Source organism: Schistocerca nitens, chromosome 9 (genome assembly GCF_023898315.1).
Source record: "Schistocerca nitens isolate TAMUIC-IGC-003100 chromosome 9, iqSchNite1.1, whole genome shotgun sequence".
NCBI lineage: Eukaryota > Metazoa > Arthropoda > Insecta > Orthoptera > Acrididae > Schistocerca > Schistocerca nitens.
Genome location: NC_064622.1, coordinates 425,612,649 through 425,629,626, shown reverse-complemented (window position 1 = coordinate 425,629,626; position 16,978 = coordinate 425,612,649). Strand labels below are relative to the sequence as shown.

General features: G+C 47.7%; 1 protein-coding gene across 1 annotated transcript in view; it reads right to left on the bottom strand.

Moving 5' to 3' along the window:
* Positions 1 to 16,978, bottom strand: part of LOC126204293 (hatching enzyme 1.2-like) — a 160,020-nt gene that overhangs the window by 94,656 nt on the left and 48,386 nt on the right. The window contains exon 2 of the mRNA XM_049938681.1: positions 524 to 782. Within this exon, the coding sequence (XP_049794638.1) occupies positions 524 to 782 (259 nt within the window). The remainder of the gene's footprint in view (positions 1 to 523; positions 783 to 16,978) is intronic.

Sequence of the window (16,978 nt, the reverse complement as noted above, 5' to 3'; positions counted from 1 at the left end):
TTCAAATGGCTCTGAGCACTGTGGAACTTAACTTCTGAGGTCATCAGTCTCCTAGAACTTAGAACTACTTAAACTCAAGTAACGTAAGGACGTCACACACATCCATGCCCGAGCCAGGATTCGAACCTGTGACCGTAGCGGTCGCGCGGTTCCAGACTGTAGCACCTAGAACCGCTCGGCCACCCCGGCCGGCTACGAAATGAAAATCTGACTATAGTTTGTAATCGCTAAGCATCACATAACCTCTCAAGCCGTGCAGTTTCATGGCATCCCCACATTCCCTTCTGAACGCTCCCCTTTTGCTTCAGGTAGAACATATATTAAGGCCCATTTCTTGCTCCCGTCTATACGCCAGATACAGGAGCCCTGGCACGACATGCTGCACTATGGTAGGTACAGATTAGAACGTAGGCATGGCAGTCAGAGAAAGAGAGCCTCGCATTTATCCCTTTCGCAGCGCAACATTTCGCTGGTACTTTCAGAAATGACACTTGTTGATGCGATGCCCTCAGACGCCACTCACCTGTCTCGTTGCTGGGCGTGCCGAAGAACATGTGTCCCAGCTCCGTGAGGCTCTCGGTGAGGAAGCTGGCGATCTCCGAGGAGGCGCCACCCGTCGCCTCGCCAGAGGCCTCGGCCGACTCCTCTGCTCCCGGAGGGTCAGGCTCTCCGGCGTCCACTGGCTGCACTGCCTCCTCCTCGTCGGCCAGACCCGACAGCTCCAGCGGGACAGCACCGGCCGTCACCACCAGCAGACAGACAGCGAAGCAGTGCCACAGCATCTGCAGGCCGATAAAAGCGCTGCCTTACTCCAGTCTGCGTACAGGTATCTCATCGAGCGACCGTGCTGAGAGATTATCAATTACGAGATCCTTGACAATCAATAAAATCGATGTTCTCCACATATCATATTGCAACAGAGCAGTGCCAAGAAGTGACACCAATTGGTCGATTTTGAAAGGTCGAGCAATGTAATACTAAAATACACTACTGGCTATTAAAATTGCTACACCAAGAAGAAATGCAGATGATAAACGGGTATTCGTTGGACAAATATATTATACTAGAACTGACATGTGATTACAGTTTCACGCAATTTGGGTGCATAGATCCTGATAAATCAGTACCCAGAACAACCACTTCTGGCCGTAATAACGGCCTTGATACGCCTGGGCATTGAGTCAAACAGAGCTTGGATGGCGTGTACAGGTACAGCTGCCCATGCAGCTTCAACACGATATCACAGTTCATCAAGAGTAGTGACTGGCGTATTGTGACGAGCCAGTTGCTAGGCCACCATTGACCAAACGTTTTTAATTGGTGAGAGATCTGGAGAATATGCTGGCCAGGGCAGCTGTCTAACATTTTCTATATCCAGAAAGGCCCATACAGAGCCTGCAACATGCGCTCGTGCATTATCCTGCCGAAATGTAGGGCTTCGCAGGGATCGAATGAAGGGTAGAGCCACTGAGCCACGGGTCGTAACACATCTGAAATGTAACATCCACTGTTCAAAGTGCCGTCAATGCGAACAAGAGGTGACCGACACGTGTAACCAATGGCACCCCATACCATCACGCCGGGTGATACGCCAGTATGGCGATGACGAATACACGCTTCCAATCTGCGTTCACCGCGATGTCGCCAAACACGGATGTGACCATCGTGATGCTGTAAACAGAACCTGGATTCATCCGAAAAAATGACGTTTTGCCATTCGTGCACCCAGGTTCGTCGTTGAGTACATCATCGCAGGCGCTCCTGTCTGTGATGCAGCGTCAAGGGTAACCGCAGCCATGGTCTCCGAGCTGATAGTCCATGCTGCTGCAAACGTCGTCCAAGTGTTCGTACAGATGGTTTTTGTCTTGCAAACGTTCCCATCTGTCGACTCAGGGATCGAGAGGTGGCTGCACGATCCGTTACAGCCATGCGGATAAGATGCCTGTCATCTCGACTGCTAGTGATACGAGGCCGTTGGGATCCGGCACGGCGTTCCGTATTACCCTCCTGAACCCACCGATTCCATATTCTGCTGACAGTCTTTGGATCTCGACCAACGCGAGCAGCAATGTCGCTATACGATAAACCGCAATCGCGATAGGCTACAATCCGACCTTTATCAGTCGGAAACGTGATGCTACGCATTTCTCCTCCTTACACGAGGCATCACAACAACGTTTCAACAGGCAACACCGGTCAACTGCTGTTTGTCTATGAGAAATCAGTTGGAAACTTTCCTCATGTCAGCACGTTGTAGGTGTCGCTACCTTGTGTGAAGGATCTGAAAAGCTATACATTTGCATATCACAGCATCTTCTTCCTGTCGGTTAAATTTCGCATCTGGAGCACGTCATCTTCGTGGTGTAGCAGTTTTAATGGCCAGTTGTGTAATTGAGCCGTGCGCGGCTCGCACTCATGCCATTTATTGCTCGTCATTTTGTGTTTGTGGTTCTTCGCATTGTTTTTTCTTTAATTCGATTTACTGGCGTCACTAGGTTGCTGGTTTTCTTGCCCGTCAGTGGCACCAGCAGCGCTTATAGGTAAGTGCACTGTTGTACCATGTCTGGAACGACCGCTAGTATTTCCGGGTCGTCGTCTGCCTGGAGTGGGGTTCAAAGCTCATTCGGGCACGGAGCACCGGTCGGGGACGAAGGAGTGATGCGACAGAGCGCCATTGAGGTGCGGACAGCCATTGCTCGCCGGCCGCTGGCGACACACTTGAACTGTCCGACGGAAAGAGATTGGAGTGGGACGAATGTTGGTCGGTCGTTCGGTTGGTGATCTCATCGGGTGGCGTGTATTTGGTCGCCGACCGCTTGTGGAAACGCTCTGTGTGTCGAATTTATTCGTCCTTGTTGTCCCATAGTGATTGCTCTCACGATTGTTCGAGTTCTTGTGCAAGTGTGTTTACGTAGAACCGTGTGTAGCTTCTGTGATTTCCACTGAGCAGATCAATGCTGCCTGTGTATTGGAGTAATCAGTCGGTCGGTTGAAATGGAGCAGCGAGTGTGTCGGGTGGAAGGGAATTGATTAGGCTGTTGGTTGGTTCTTCAGCAGTCCTTAGGTCGTGTTGGCACTCGATTGTTTAGTGTTACGCTTGGCTGCCTGTCTCACCTAACTGTTGTTAGGCCGACCCTTGGAACACTTCTGAGCACCACTGTTTGTTGCTTGTGATTGTCATTTTATTTGGTCGTAGGTACTGTGCCAGGCCTTCAGCCGTGTATTAATATTGTCTGTTTTATGTTTAGTATATGGTCTTCAGCCGAACTTCATAACAACTTTAGGCCTTCAGGCGTGTTTCTTTTAAAATTCTTGTTGCTCTGTATTTAGGCCTGCAGCCGTGTTTGTTTCAGAATCTGTGGGTTTAATATGTAAATCCTTGTCTGTAAGGTTTCTCTTTAATTATTAAAACGGCCTTCAGCCGTGTTCTGTAAATGTTTATCTTAAGGTTGTCTTTAATTATTCTTGAGTAATTGCTCGGGCCTTCAGCCGACAAGATTATTCAAGTTTTGTTAAGATGTTTTTCTGTTGTACTGTGTTAAGGCTTATCTTTATGGTCTCTCTTTTATTATGTAAAGAATTAACTTGAATTTTCCTTATTTCGGCCTTTAGCAGAGAAGATATTGTAACTTTACTTAAGTAAGTCTTCAGCCATTACTCTAATTCCTGATGTTTTAGAAGGAATCATTTAAACTTATTTTGGAAATTTACTTGGGCCCTCAGCCGTGAATTCATCTTTGTTGTTTTAAAGAGAAAACTGTGCTTTGGTTCGAGCAATAAAGTTGTGTGTTCTTGTATAACTAACAGTAATTGACCTCGGCCCCTTTCCACAATCTGATCCGCTCTGTCCTGCGAAACCAGACTTCAATAATTTCTACATAGCGAGTTGAGAGGTGGCCAACCACTTAAGCTAGCCACATCTCATCCTTGTAAGAAGCGACTGGACGAATTAACATGTTCATAGCAAGTCAACATAACAATTTCATTTGGAATTTACATGTTGGATATGCCAGTGATTGCAATGGCAACACACATTCTCTGTACTTTTATGTTCTGGTTGGTTTTCCTGCAGGCTATAATAATGATGTGCAGAGACAGACATGAGGCCGTAAGGGGACAGCGACTGCCGGAGATTGCTGGCCACACTAAGGGTCGTCCTTTGGGACATAGAAGGCGGTGACCTTTCAAGCCGGACAGTGAAATCAAGACCAGGGAAGACCGGAGGAATATTGCTTTGTGGCTTTGTGGCCCAGGGCCACGCAGCCGCCAGGCAGTCGCTAGGCCACGCACCACAACTGGGACGCCGCCGTGATGTTAAAACGTACCCCTCCCCCCTCATCCCCCGTTATCTCAGCCTACCTTGAGGGCGATACCACGGAGGAGGAGGATATTGGTGTTTAACGTCCCGTCGACAACGAGGTCATCAGAGACGGAGCACAAGCTCGGATTAGGGAAGGATGGGAAAGGAAGTCGGCCGTGCCCTTTCAAAGGAACCATCCCGGCATTTGCCTGATGTGATCTAGGGAAATCACGGAAAACCTAAATCAGGATGGCCGGACGCGGGATTGAACCGTCGTCCTACCGAATGCGAGTCCAGTGGGCGATACCACGCACCCACACCTTAACGAGATAAACTTTCCCAATGGTGGAGAGGTTTCAGACGGTAGATGGCTTGTGACATAGGTCCCCAGTCCCACTATTTAGGTGGAGGGGGGTTGTAACACAGTTGATTGGGAGAATGTTTTTGCAGAGCCGTTGGAGGGAGAATGGAAAACATTACAAAAATACCGCGTGGTTGTAATTAAACTTTCCCTGTTTAACACGTTATAACAAGGAAACTAATTACTATGCGAGTACCAAACTTGGTAGCATTAATGTCCAGAGTATGGGGCGCATGGTTTCCATGCGTCATAGCGCCACCATCGAGTTCCAACTATGGCCACTAAGTGCCGTTGTCAGTCATCGTGATTCATAGTCATTCCCACATGACCAGTCACAGTGCACTTAACAAGTTTGTTTGTGTGGCCATCTTCCGCAGCAAGCATGTAAATACTTGTTTTGTGCCGGCCGCGGTGGTCTAGCGGTTCTAGGCGCTCAGTCCGGAACCGCGCGACTGCTACGGTCGCAGGTTCGAATCCTGCCTCGGGCATGGATGTGTGTGGTGTCCTTAGGTTAGTTAGGTTTAAGTAGTTCTAAGTTCTAGGGGACTGATGACCACAGACGTTAAGTCCCATAGTGCTCAGAGCCATTTTTGAACTTGTTTTGTAAATAAAACGGCCTTTTCCTGCTGCTAGTTACTTTATTTATCCCATACGCGTTTCGGCTTCTCTTCTTCTAAGGCATCATCAGTGGGATCTATAACGATACAGTTTTGCTAGTTTTAGATTATTTAACAGTTCACTTCGCGATTTGTTTCTAAAAAAAAAGTAATTACTTACGATTTGTTGATCTGCGTTTCCTCGCATCTGGTCTGGAGGTCGCACTACCACTTTTATAACTGCCATATAATCACATATTTGTGTACTCACCTTCTACTCACTGTTTATATTTCTCATTCTTTTTTGTGGTGGACTATTGTTCTTTTGTCACTCAATACAACTATTTTGTCATACACTGTTGTATCGAGTGACCAAAGAACAATAGTCCAACAAAAAAAAGGGTGAGAAGCATGGTGAACAGTGTGTGGAAGGCGAGAACCCAAAGATGTGATTATATGGCAGTGATAAAAGTGAGCCGGCCGGGGTGGCCGAGCGGTTCTAGGCGCTACAGACTAGAACCGCGCGACTGCTACGGTCGCAGGTTCGAATCCTGCCTCGGGCATGGATGTGTGTGATGTCCTTAGGTTAGTTAGGTTTAAGTAGTTCTAAGTTCTAGGGGACTGATGACCTCAGAAGTTAAGTCCCATAGTGCTCAGAGCCATTTGAACCATTTTTGAACCATTTGATAAAAGTGGTAGTGCGACCTCCAGACCAGATGTGAGGAAACGCGGATCAGCAAATCGTAAGTAATTACTTTTTTTTTTTACAAAAAAATCGCGAAGTGAAATGTTAAATAATCTAAAACTAACAAAAATGTATCGTTACAGATCCCACTGATGATGCCTTACAACATGAGAAGGCGAAACGCGTATGGGATAAATAAAGTAACTAGCAGCAGGAAAAGGCAGTTTTATTTACAAAACAAGTATACACGGTGCACTTGTTGACGTGTCAACACGAGCTTGGAAAAAAGGAGCAGGGCATAATTGGTGAAGCACTATTATCAAAACAACAGTAATGCTGCAGCTGCACTTCGAGAATGTTGCAGCTGAAAGGATTACAGAAGGGTCCTCCTTCTCCACCTGCTGTGCGGAGCACGATGAAGAAGTTCGAATCAACTGGAGAACTGTGCGCCGCTCTGCGAAGAGGCCGACGACCGGTTGCACCACAGGTGGTTGATGAAATCGCTGTTGCTATGGCAGATAACGCTGCGCGCCATTCCTAGTCGTCAGGCAGTGCGCGTGCTGTGTCAGGACCGTTGAATATCCCATGGTCCACTGTATGGGAGATCCATATCGTACAGCAGCTTGCACCACAGGACACACAACGACGTGTTGACTTCGCTCTTCACTTTCTCGTAAGGATTGGAGCTGGCCCTCAACCATCTTATAGACAAACGAAGCTCATTTTTCTGTGACGGGGAAGGTGAACACACAGAATTGGCGAGTAAGGGGATCTTCACCTCCAGTCACTGTGCATGGAGTTCCTCTGTATGGTGAACGTGTCACCGTATGGTGTGGTTTCACGGCTGAGTTCTTAATTGGCTCATTTTGAACAGGCCAGAGTTACTGCGATGTGAAATGGCTCTGAGCACTATGGGACTCAACTTCTGAGGTCATCAGTCCCCTAGAACTTAGAACTACTTAAACCTAACTAACCTAAGGACATCACACACAGCCATGCCCGAGGCAGGATTCGAACCAACGACCGTAGCAGTCGCGCGGTTCTAGTCTGTAGCGCCAGAACGGCTCCAACCCCGGCCGGCTACTGCGATGTGCTTGGCCACCATGTCATATCAGCCCCACAGGAGAGAGACGCATTGAACTCAACAGATTTCATGCAAGATGGGGCCCACTGCACATCGCTCGTGAAGTTGAACTGCTTCTCCGAACACATTTTGAAACGATTGAATTATCATTGGATCGTTTACAAATATTTGGCCGGCACGATCACCTGATTCCACTCCCTGTGATTTCTGGTTGCAGGGTTGAACGTTTGCCAGGGGAATATTCATACATGGTCTGATCTGAAGCACAGCATATCAAGACAGGTAGCCAGCATACCTACAGACATGCTTCGTTCTGCTGTGCAGAATTCAATCCTGCGCTTTCAGACTCTTCTGGACACTAATGGACGCCATACTGAGCCCCTTTTGAAGCAGTAATGATATCGATATGTAGTGGTATGATGTACCGCAGCAGCACATTAACAGTGTTTCAACTGAATTGATTTTGCATTATTTCTCTTTCCCATGGCCTTGACATTAATGCTACCAAGTTTGGTACTTGTACGGTAATTAGTTTCCGTGTTATAACGTATTAAATAGGGAAAGTTTAATTATAACTACTCTGTATACTATGGGTCAATGTTGACAGTAAATTTAGTGACTAATCGAAAAATTTTTGGTTGAGGAACACAGCTGCCAAGCTGGAGTTGCCATTTTGGGACCTCAACTGGGGGTGATGGAAAAGGGCACTCAAATGGTGGAGACAGAGGAATACAGGAGACTGAACTAGTGAGAAAGGAAGAAGACGGACTCAACCTAGGGAGATGAGGGAGGACACTTCGGATTCTGTAGACGGTGAGAGAGGAGACCTAAATCCAGACTGTGAGGAGAAATGGTTCAAATGGCTCTGAGCACTATGGGACTTAACATCTTAGGTCATCAGTCCCCTAGAACTTAGAACTACTTAAACCTAACTAACCTAAGGACATCACACACATCCATGCCCGAGGCAGGATTCGAACCTGCGACCGTAGCAGTCGCGCGGTTCCGGACTGCGCGCCTAGAACCGCGAGACCACCGCGGCCGGCAGACTGTGAGGAGAGACGGAGGGCCCCTTCCAGTGACGCTATTACAGGGCGACAGTGGTCACCTCTGACTACGGTAAGAACACATTACAGCAACAGCGTTACAGGGCTGGAATAGCGTGTTAACTTGTTAACTTTATGGAAGTAACAAATCTTCGATAGGTCGCTCTGCCCCTATAGTGTGCTTGCCTTCACTTGCTGTCACCCTCTCGCCTTGCAATCACCTTGTTATTTAACCTCGAGGTAGGATAATGATGACAAGAAATTGGCGTAACCAGATTACTACCCTTATCAACCTCCGAACTTTTCCAACAGTTAGTCACAGTCGTTATTTCACCACCTATGTACTACTTGATTCAGAGCTGTTTGTGATGAATGTTCGATTCTTTCAGTATTTAACAAGCCAATTATGGAGTAAATCATAAATATATTTTACTCCTTAATTTTCCTTTTGTAGTTAATGAAACAGAAACCCAAAGGCAGAATTATTAGAAAATTAGTTGAGACCCTCTCAGGATATAGTGTTCAGGGCCCCACAATTTATTGTGTTCTATACACTCCGTTACACAACTGGTTCCTGGGGAGCAGTCTTGTTCCGTGATTGTGTCAGATTGTGAAAGCAAATCCAGACACGCTCATGGGTTCTCGCATTTTTTTCCATCTTGCTTCTAGCGGCACAATAAAACTATTCTCCCAATCAACTGCCTTGGGCAACGGCCTTGCCGCAGTGGATACACTGATTCCCGTGAGATCACCGAAGTTAAGCGCTGCCAGGCGTGGTCGGCGAATGGATGGGTGACCATCCAGGCCGCCATGCGATGTTGCCATTTTTCGGGGTGCACTCAGCCTCGTGATGCCAATTGAGGAGCTACTCGACCGAACAGTAGCGGCTTCGGTCAAGAATACCATCATAACGACCGGGAGAGCGGTGTGTTGACCCCACGCCCCTCCTATCAGCATCCTCCACTGAGGATGACACGGCGGTCGGATGGTCCCGGTAGGTCACTCGTGGCCTGAAGACGGAGTGCTTAATCAACTGCCTTACTGCCTCTCTCACTCAGGACCTATATTACAGGCCGGATACCAGTGCAGGATGGTGTCTTCCAGGCAGTTTGTTTTTGCCCTCGTGGAATAAAAGTTCTACTCTCTTCACAACAGCTCGACGGGCTACCAGTCTTACGATAATAAGAATAACTCGGCGGTGTTCCCGACTGTGCTTTTCTAAAATCCCTCATGCCACCGGGAAATTTCTTCTGGCTACCTGCGGGTGCATAATAGAGCCCAGATTTTAGACTGAAGGGAATGGGGGAGGATTGGGTTTTTACATGTAGGTGGTATCTCCGTGTATTATTACCAAATGTATCTACAAACTGCGAGTATATATTGACATCTGTTGTGCATTTTACTAATTTTGTGCGCAACTAGGACTCTAATCCAGACTTCCCGCTTACCGAAAGCAGTCGCCTTAGCCATTTTGGCTACCTGAGTATACCTCCCGGACCGACCCAGAGTACTGTAAATCATTTTGTCCATATCCCCTGTAGTTGCACTTTGTGATTCCTACACAGTGAGAGACAAATTTCATTTGTTATCACCGTCTTAGCCTCTCGTGGCATATATACCAATGATTTACACAATCTCTATGTATATACAGTGTCTGTATATTACATTAAATGTTCTTTAGTCATACTTGCAAGTCTGAAGGATACCGTAGTGTGAAATACAGACACTATAAAAACAGACATTTTGTAACTCATTGGTCCGTGTTTTGCCCCCAGCATTGGTGGTCCGTGGCCTAGCGCCTGCCGCGCGTCCATTACTCAAGGGCACAAAGCACTATTCTTTCGTTCTTCCCTGGCCTTTAGTTCGCTATCCAGCTCGAAAGGACACTCCCTTCTACGTCTCAAGGGGAACGCTAGGTGCAGCCAGCAATCTCCCTTCAAGCCGTTCTCCCCTTTCGGCTTCTTGCCTCTGACTAGACTTCATTGTTACACTGAGGGGACAAAGGTAACGGACATCTCCTAACGTCGTGTCGGACTACCTTTTATCCAGCGTAGCGCAGCAACTCGACGTGGCTTGGTCTCGACAAGGAGATGAAAAACCACTACAGAAATATTGAGCCATGCTGGCTCTATAGCCGTCCATAATTGCGAAAGTGTTGCAACCGCAGGATTTGGTGCTCGACCTGAGCTCTCGATTACGTCCCATAAATGTTCGATGGGATTCATGTCGGGCGATTTGGGTGACCAAATTTTCGAATAGTCCAGTCTTAGAGTATTGTTCGTCTGTATGGGACCCTTACCATTTGGGTCTGATTCAAGAGATTGAGAAGGTCCAAAGAAGAGTGGCAAGATTCGTGACTGGTACATTTAGCCATTGCGAGAGCGTTACAGACCTCAGAGAAAGTTTGAAGTGGGATACACTTGCAGATAGACGACGCGCTAAACGGAAGGGGCTGCTCACTAAATTCCGAAATCCGATCTCCGCCGAGGATGTAGAGCACACATTATTACCATCAACTTTCAAATCGCGCAATGATCACCATTCAAAGATAAGGGAAATTAGAACTCGTACTGAGGCGTTCAGACGGTCGTTTATCCCCCGTGCGATCCGCGAGTGGAACAGAAGGGGGGAAACATGACTATTGTGCCCTCCGCCACACACCGCTTGGTGGCTAGCGGAGTATATACACTCCTGGAAATGGAAAAAAGAACACATTGACATCGGTGTGTCAGACCCACCATACTTGCTCCGGACACTGCGAGAGGGCTGTACAAGCAATGATCACACGCACGGCACAGCGGACACACCAGGAACCGCGGTGTTGGCCGTCGAATGGCGCTAGCTGCGCAGCATTTGTGCACCGCCGCCGTCAGTGTCAGCCAGTTTGCCGTGGCATACGGAGCTCCATCGCAGTCTTGGTAGCATGCCGCGACAGCGTGGACGTGAACCGTATGTGCAGTTGACGGACTTTGAGCGAGGGCGTATAGTGGGCATGCGGGAGGCCGGGTGGACGTACCACCGAATTGCTCAACACGTGGGGCGTGAGGTCTCCACAGTACATCGATGTTGTCGCCAGTGGTCGGCGGAAGGTGCACGTGCCCGTCGACCTGGGACCGGACCGCAGCGACGCACGGATGCACGCCAAGACCGTAGGATCCTACGCAGTGCCGTAGGGGACCGCACCGCCACTTCCCAGCAAATTAGGGACACTGTTGCTCCTGGGGTATCGGCGAGGACCATTCGCAACCGTCTCCATGAAGCTGGGCTACGGTCCCGCACACCGTTAGGCCGTCTTCCGCTCACGCCCCAACATCGTGCAGCCCGCCTCCAGTGGTGTCGCGACAGGCGTGAATGGAGGGACGAATGGAGACGTGTCGTCTTCAGCGATGAGAGTCGCTTCTGCCTTGGTGCCAATGATGGTCGTATGCGTGTTTGGCGCCGTGCAGGTGAGCGCCACAATCAGGACTGCATACGACAGAGGCACACAGGGCCAACACCCGGCATCATGGTGTGGGGAGCGATCTCCTACACTGGCCGTACACCACTGGTGATCGTCGAGGGGACACTGAATAGTGCACGGTACATCCAAACCGTCATCGAACCCATCGTTCCACCATTCCTAGACCGGCAAGGGAACTTGCTATTCCAACAGGACAATGCACTTCCGCATGTATCCCGTGCCACCCAACGTGCTCTAGAAGGTGTAAGTCAACTACCCTGGCCAGCAAGATCTCCGGATCTGTCCCCCATTGAGCATGTTTGGGACTGGATGAAGCGTCGTCTCACGCGGTCTGCACGTCCAGCACGAACGCTGGTCCAACTGAGGCGCCAGGTGGAAATGGCATGGCAAGCCATTCCACAGGACTACATCCAGCATCTCTACGATCGTCTCCATGGGAGAATAGCAGCCTGCATTGCTGCGAAAGGTGGATATACACTGTACTAGTGCCGACATTGTGCATGCTCTGTTGCCTGTGTCTATGTGCCTGTGGTTCTGTCAGTGTGATCATGTGATGTATCTGACCCCAGGAATGTGTCAATAAAGTTTCCCCTTCCTGGGACAATGAATTCACGGTGTTCTTATTTCAATTTCCAGGAGTGTATGTAGACGTAGAAGTACAATGTTCTTCGATTAGCCGAACATAACCAACCCAAGCAATGATCGGATCATTTGGAACAGATGTTCCAGTTCATCCCATGTAAGCACAGCCCACACCCCTATGGAGCCACCACCGGCTTGCACAGTGTCTTGTTGACAACTTGCGTCCATGGCTTCGTAGGATCTGCGCCACACTCGAACCCTACTATCAGCTCTCACCATCTGAAATCGGGACTCATCTAACTAGGCCACCGTTTTCCAGTCGTCTAGAGTCCAACCGATATACTCATGAGCCCAGAAGAGGCGCTGCAGGCGATGTCAGTAAAGGCACTCGCGTCTGTGGTCTGCTGCCATAGCCCATTAACACCAGATTTCGCAGCATGTCCTAACGGATACATTCGTCGTCCGTCCCACGATTCCTGCGGTTATTTTCAAGCAGTGTTTTTGGTCTGTTAGCACTGACAACTCTAAGCACATGCCGCTGCTGTCGTTCGTTAAATGGAGGCTGTCGGCCATTGCGTTGTCCGTGGTGAGAGATTATGCCTGAAATTTGATATTCTCGGCACACTCTTGACTCTATGGATCTCGGAATATTGAATTCCCCAACGATTTCAGAGATGGAATTTCCCATGCGTCTAGCTCCAACTATCATGCCTCGTTCAGAGCCTGTTGATTCCCGTCTTGCGGCAATAATCGGGTCGGAAACCTTTTCACATGAATCATCTGGGAACAAATGACAACTCCGCCAATACACTGCCCTTTTATATCTCGTGTAAGCGATACTACTATCATCTGCGTATGTGTTATCGCTATCCCGTGACTTCTGTAACCGTAGTGTATAGCATGCGTGAAATCCAATCAGAATATAAAAGTACTGCTATTGCAGTCATTGTCAAATCCTTCGTTTAAATTGCAACTGTAGTTATCCACCTCATTTGTTATGAACATGCAAATTCTTCCCATCACCTCTTACACGGATCAGTTGTGAGTAATCAGGATGTTTAGCCGCCTCCAAGAGTAAATAGTAAAGGCCTCAAGAGCTGATGTTCATTATTCTCTTCGACATATTCATGCCAAGTTACTGGCATATAGCGTTGTGTCCCATGAATTATGTCCAGGCAAACATTTTCCATGTTATTAGGAATATTCTCGAGTCTTGCGACACGTAGTAGGCAGAGTTACATGAATGTGAAAATGGCAGTGATGTGCTATCTCATTGACCATGCTCATATCCTAAAACTAAAGTAATAGGGTCAGTAGAGTAAGAGAAGAATGGATTGTAGAATATATCGTCAACATGTGTTCTGTTTAATTTACTACTGATTGGAGCAAACGCCATATTAATCCGATCTTCGGCTCGGTAGATACCTAAATTTTATTTGAGTGTGTGCAACGGAATTTTCTGGGGTGTGCGACACCTGCTTCTGTCCGTTGTAGCGCTGAGGGACGTCGAGCGCCCAGAAAAAATGCAAGTCACCCATGACGGGGCCGGGGCCAAACATTAGCAGGGTCTGGAGTCTTGGCGTACAGATACTATCAGAAAAATCTAAATGTAACACTCCGCTTGTGTGGGTAGATAGCCTTGAGCAACAGGCGGTTGGACTCAAGTCCTGAAGGATAGAAGAGCCAAAATCAGTCCATTCACAAAAACACGCGACTGCTACGGTCGCATGATCGAATCCTGCCTCGGTCATGGATGTGTGTGATGTCCTTAGGTTAGTTACTGCCCGCATCTCGTGGTCGTGCGGTAGCGTTCTCGCTTCCCACGCCCGGGTTCCCGGGTTCGATTCCCGGCGGGGTCAGGGATTTTCTCTGCCTCGTGATGGCTGGGTGTTGTGTGATGTCCTTAGGTTAGTTAGGTTTAAGTAGTTCTAAGTTCTAGGGGACTGATGACCATAGATGTTAAGTCCCATAGTGCTCAGAGCCATTTGATTTAGGTTAGTTAGGTTTAAGTAGTTCTAAGTTCTATGAGACTGATGACCTCAAATGTTAAGTCCCATAGTGCTCAGAGCCATTTGAACCATTTTTGAACAAAAACACGCTTTTGAGTGGATAGCACGGTCGTAAAATTATTTCAAGCAGTGTTACAGCATAGCTGGTAATCTAGGAAGCAGTGGGTAGCATAATCCTATCAAAACCGTATACAGGGTGGTCAGAAACAACCTAAAAAGTTTGTAAGCGTGTTGCATGGAAGATTGCGCTAAGAAATAATTCTTTAGAAAAAAAAATCGATGCGTTTTGCACTTTCCGAGTTACGTAGCATTGAAGGTAGGCAATCAGGCCGTTGCGCGTGCGAATTCAAGTGGATACAATTAGTTTCAGTTGTTCTCAGTAACATAGATGACAGCGCACGAGACTGCACAGCCTCTGTCTCGGGTTCGACTCTTACTAACGTCCATTGTCTAATTTTTGTATCGCTCTCTTATTCGGTATTATGAAACCAAATAAGAATACGTCTGAAGACGCCATCTCGGTCGGGCCACTTGAATTTGATTGGCTAACTTCAATGTTAATTAACTAGAAAACGGCGCAACGTATCGAATTTTTTCGGTTAGTTATTTCTCAGCACAACCGACCCTGCAACACCCTTATAAGTTGTTCATAATGTTTCTGACCACCCTGTATATTAGGAAAAGAGATTTTCATGACGTCACAAGCGGTCCACAAGTTATAAATATGGGTCTCAGGGCATTGTTCGATGGGGATTGTATTTTTTACTGTCACAATAACTACAGGCTTAGACACTGGTAGCATGAATAAACAAAGCTTATGGAGCTTCGTTAACATTATCTCTCTCCTTGCTGATTGGTAATTAGCACGAAGCTGAATTTTTTCAGTGAGCAGTTTGGGTGGGATGGTGGAAGTCAATTTTTATCGTCTTGAAGCATATGAGACGTAGTTGCTAAGCATGTTCAGAACTGTTATGGTGTTTCGTTTTCAAAGTCTCACATTGCAGCAGTATTTTGTGATGTCAGACAGGAGTCGCTAGTGACATAAATTTAGAAGTGTTTGTTGTAAATCAGAATTAGCGGCTACCATAGACACTCCGAGAGTTCTGTTGCAGGGCAATTGTATCTTTGCATTTGACTTATGATTGCTGCAAAAATGGTTCAAATGGCTCTGAGCACTATGGGACTCAACTGCTGTGGTCATAAGTCCCCTAGAACGTAGAACTACTTAAACCTAACTAACCTAAGGACATCACACACATCCATGCCCGAGGCAGGATTCGAACCTGCGACCGTAGCGGTCGCACGGTTCCGGACTGCGCGCCTAGAACCGCGAGATCACCGCGGCCGGCTATGATTGCTGCACACCAAACTAATCAGGGTACATAAGTGTGTTTTTACCCACGTTGTCAGCCATTTATTTGATGATGTACGACCCTCTTCCTGATTTGTGTCAATGCAAATAGCAGCTGGGCCTCACCAGTTGGGTGCAATGTAAGGAGGACTGCAGTCCAGGTGAGGGCAGGCCCGTTTTAATAGGTAAAGGACGCGCTGACAGACCTCGAGTACACAGACAAGGAGATAGGTCTCTGTTATTACTCCGCTTATAGCTGAAGACAGCTCGTGCTAACATACTTAGCAGACGTGTTTTGGGACTATTCCACCTATCTTGTCTAAATTGATGCACAAAATTTTCACGGATACGGAGGTACCATGTATCAAATGGGCCGTGGCTTCAGTGTGCTGTAGCAGGGAGATGGTTTTGGGTTGTACGGCCACTCACTCGCCGTTGTTGTCCAATAGTAAATTGGCGAGCGGTTTATTGTTCTGTGACTTCCCAAAGTTGGCGTACGCACACTAGTCATAGTGAAACTTGAGAGCCGCGCGGAGTCGCCGAGTGGGCCGTCGGAGGTTCGAGTACCCCCTCGGGCATGGGTATGTGTGTGTGTGTGTGTGTGTGTATGTGTGTGTGTGTTGTCCTTAGAGTAAGATTAAGTAGAGTATAAGCCTAGGCACCGATGACCTCAGCAGTTTGGTCCCATAGGAAAATTTTTGCACTCGACTGTCACGCAGAAGGCCAGTAAATAAATGTAAATGTCCTGTGACTAGGGCCTCCCGTTGGGTAGACCGTTCGCCGGGTGCATGTCTTTCGATTTGACGCCACTTCGGCAACTTGATGATGATTAAGACAACACAACACCCAGTCCCTGAACAGAGAAGATCGGGAATCGAACCGGGCCCTTAGGATTGACGTTCTGTTGCGCTGTAACAATTTGTAAGGACGTAGAATGGAACGATTGTATATGCTCAGTAGTACGTAAATCAGATGGTGAGCTGCGGTTCACTGGTAGAATAAGGAAACTGAATCAGTTTACGATGGGGACTGCATGCAAAATATTCGTGCACCCATCCCATAGTATTGCTCAAGTGTGTGGGATCCGTACCAGACAGGACCGGGACGGACGGAAGGCCAGTAAGATTACATAGTTTTAGCTAGTGGCTTATTATCAAAAAATTGTACACCCCTCAAAGAGCAGAGCAGTTGATCTTATTATCTGTCTAGCAGTCGCAATACAATGTCCATTCTGCTGCAGAGTGCAAGCTTAGAAAACTCGCACACCGGATGAAGCAGCGTCGTTCGTCAATCTATCTGCCCATATGGGTACACCATGCTCATGCTATGTAGCTACTTGTTTCATCTTCCGTATTTAAGATCTATGCGACGTCCAGTATTATACATTTCCGCTTCTCGCTCTCCTTCCTATGACAACTACAGTGACTGCAAAGCGGTTTTCGTGACTGTCAGCATACTTACGTGGTAGAATGCAAATAGGAAACGTAATGTCCTTTAGCTATAA